At 54.8% G+C, this 2,341-nt stretch overlaps 1 protein-coding gene across 1 annotated transcript; it reads left to right on the top strand.

Moving 5' to 3' along the window:
• The first annotated feature begins 321 nt into the window (after positions 1 to 321).
• On the top strand, positions 322 to 2,335 carry UBD (ubiquitin D). Its single transcript, XM_059387197.1, has 2 exons — positions 322 to 501; positions 1,746 to 2,335. The coding sequence occupies exons 1-2, from the start codon at positions 346 to 348 to the stop codon at positions 2,214 to 2,216; spliced, it is 627 nt and encodes a 208-aa protein (XP_059243180.1). The 5' UTR covers positions 322 to 345; the 3' UTR covers positions 2,217 to 2,335.
• The last annotated feature ends 6 nt before the right edge of the window (positions 2,336 to 2,341 follow it).

Below are 2,341 nucleotides of genomic sequence, written 5' to 3' on the forward strand. Positions count from 1 at the left end.
GGCTGCTCATGGTCACGTCATTTCTCCTGGACTCTACATCTTCCCCTGGGCACCCTTGCTCTCAGGAAAGCCCCTGAGTGATGCATGGGGCAGGTTCTCAAAAGCAGCAGGAGAGGACCATCAAGTAGTAAAGGTCTTGAAGTGGGTGAGGGCCCAAGGCTGTAGGCTGGGCAGTCATAAGTCATGACTGGGAGTGCTGAGTTGTTAAGTGGGGACGTTCTCCAGAGAGAAGGACCATCCTATGTTTGGAAGAGGAGGGCGGGTAGAATGGATGAGAGGAATGTTTTGATCAGAGAGTATTTTCTGTGTGTATGACTCTGTCCAAGCGAAAGTGAAAGAAAATACATGACATCATGGCAGAGCAAAGGGCGTGGGCACAGTGGCTCAGGCAGGGGATTTCCAGCTCAGCTCGTACATAAGCTGGGCGCCAGTCCTACTCCTCAGCCTCCTGTGTCTGCTCTGTTGGCTGTAGACCTGGCGTCTGGTACTTCCTGCCTCCATGTAAGCTGGGGTTGAAAAGTGGGGATGCGGAGAGGGGAAGCACCGCCAAGGGTTGGGGAGTGATTTCAGGAGTCCACGAGGGACAGAGCTTGGGGAGGTGGGGGCAGAGTGGTTGGGAAGGCGTCCTGCAGGGGCTGAGACAGGCTCTGATCGCTATAGAAGCTGAAGGAAGGTTCTGGGAATAGAAGCGCCTCGTTTGGCTCCTCAGGGCTCTTCTGTGTCAGGCCCGACTGGGCCCTGTTAGGGGAGGATGGTGGGAAGTGGGAGTGGGCTTTGGGCCCACAGGGCTGGATTTGAACCTATGGAAATATTTTCTGGAGCCTTTTCTCCTCCTTTTGATTAGGGTCCCTGGGGTCTTCAACACCTTCTCCTCCCAAAAGAGAGGTACACAAAACTCCTTCACTCTAAGGTGTTAATGACCAGATCCGTGAGCCTTTGAGGAGCGCGTGCAGTACATGTGGGCTGGCATCGGGGGGCTGCTTAGCACAGAGGGGCGTCGGTCCTGTGAGGAAATGTCTGTGACGTCCAGACTGCAAAGATGGTTTTGAATAGAGCAGGACAGAGGCCCTGCCAGGCTTGCTAGCGACAACACAGGGTGCACTGCCAGCTTCAGACTATGGAAGGAAGACCTCGATCTGGCCGTACCTTCTGTGGGTGAGGCCCTGGTCTAGCTGCAGGAGATCATATTCTGCAATAGGTAGATAGAAACACGCAGGAAGTCCAGGGGAACAAGTCACACTGAACGCAGTGTCACCATAACGTGTGAGTCATTACACGGTCGTAGGACAGTAAGAAAGAAACCCGGAGTCCGGAGAGTATGTGTCCCGTCCAGGGTAGTCTTGGAGGGCAGTGATGAGCGTCCCATGAGCTGACGAGTCGATAATTCTCTCTGGGGGCTGTTTTTAGTGTCCAGTATGTAACTGTGCGTGCTCTGTGATCGGATTTAGTTTTGGTCATTCGACGACCTCTGTCTGGGTCGGAGGCGTGCGAAATGTGGGAAGTCACTGATGACGCTGGCATGAACGAGAGGCGTGGCTGCAAAGGAAAACAATGATTTTCCTGCGCTAAAAGCTTGAGATTCCCCAAGAGAAGTTCCACAAAAGGGAGGGACAGAGCCTGTTGTATAGGAGCTGGAGGACCAGGCAGGCAGGGAGGGCGGGGCCGGGCACGGAGGGGACAGTGGTGTCAAGGTGGCAGGCGTTCCAGGCACCTTGATTTGCGGTCTCTTGGCCTTCGTTGTCCAGGTGACGGTCTCTTCTGAGGGAAGGACATCCATGACCTTCGCTGCTAACTCGGATGACACAGTGAGGAAGATCAAAGAACACGTCCGGGCGAAGACCAAGATTCCTGTGCAGGACCAGGTCCTGTTGCTGGGCTCCAAGATGCTGAAGCCCCAGAGGAGGCTGTCGTCTTACGGCATTGACAAGGAGACGACCATCCACCTCACTCTCAAGGTGGTGACGCCCAGTGATGAGGAGCTGCCCGTGACTCTGGTGCAGTCCTGTGATGGGGGGCAGAGGCACCTCCTCCAGGTGCGAAGGTCCAGCTCAGTGGCCCAGGTGAAACAGATGGTCGAGACCAAGACCGCGATCGCGCCTGAGCAACAGATTGTGACTTGCAATGGCAAGAGGATGGAAGACGGGAAGAGCATGGCGGATTACGGCGTCAGACGGGGCGCTTCACTCTGGCTGGCAGACTACTGCATTGGGGGGTGAGCCCGCTGATAGCTCTCACTCCCCCCACATCCTTTGATGATTTCCCCAAATTAACAAGAAAGAGAAAGATGGAAAGTTAGGGGTGAAGTGGGAAGGAAGACTGCAGAAAAGTTTCTAACTCCATG

Source organism: Mustela nigripes, unplaced genomic scaffold (assembly GCF_022355385.1).
Source record: "Mustela nigripes isolate SB6536 unplaced genomic scaffold, MUSNIG.SB6536 HiC_scaffold_280, whole genome shotgun sequence".
NCBI classification, from domain to species: Eukaryota; Metazoa; Chordata; class Mammalia; order Carnivora; family Mustelidae; genus Mustela; species Mustela nigripes.

What these genes read in the sequence shown, in the direction of transcription:
- UBD (XM_059387197.1), top strand. Translation starts at nt 346, where the DNA reads ATGACATCATGGCAGAGCAAAGGGCGTGGGCACAGTGGCTCAGGCAGG. An exon ending in CTGGTACTTCCTGCCTCCAT is followed by an intron (nt 502 to 1,745) that starts GTAAGCTGGGGT and finishes TTCGTTGTCCAG; the next exon opens with GTGACGGTCTCTTCTGAGGG.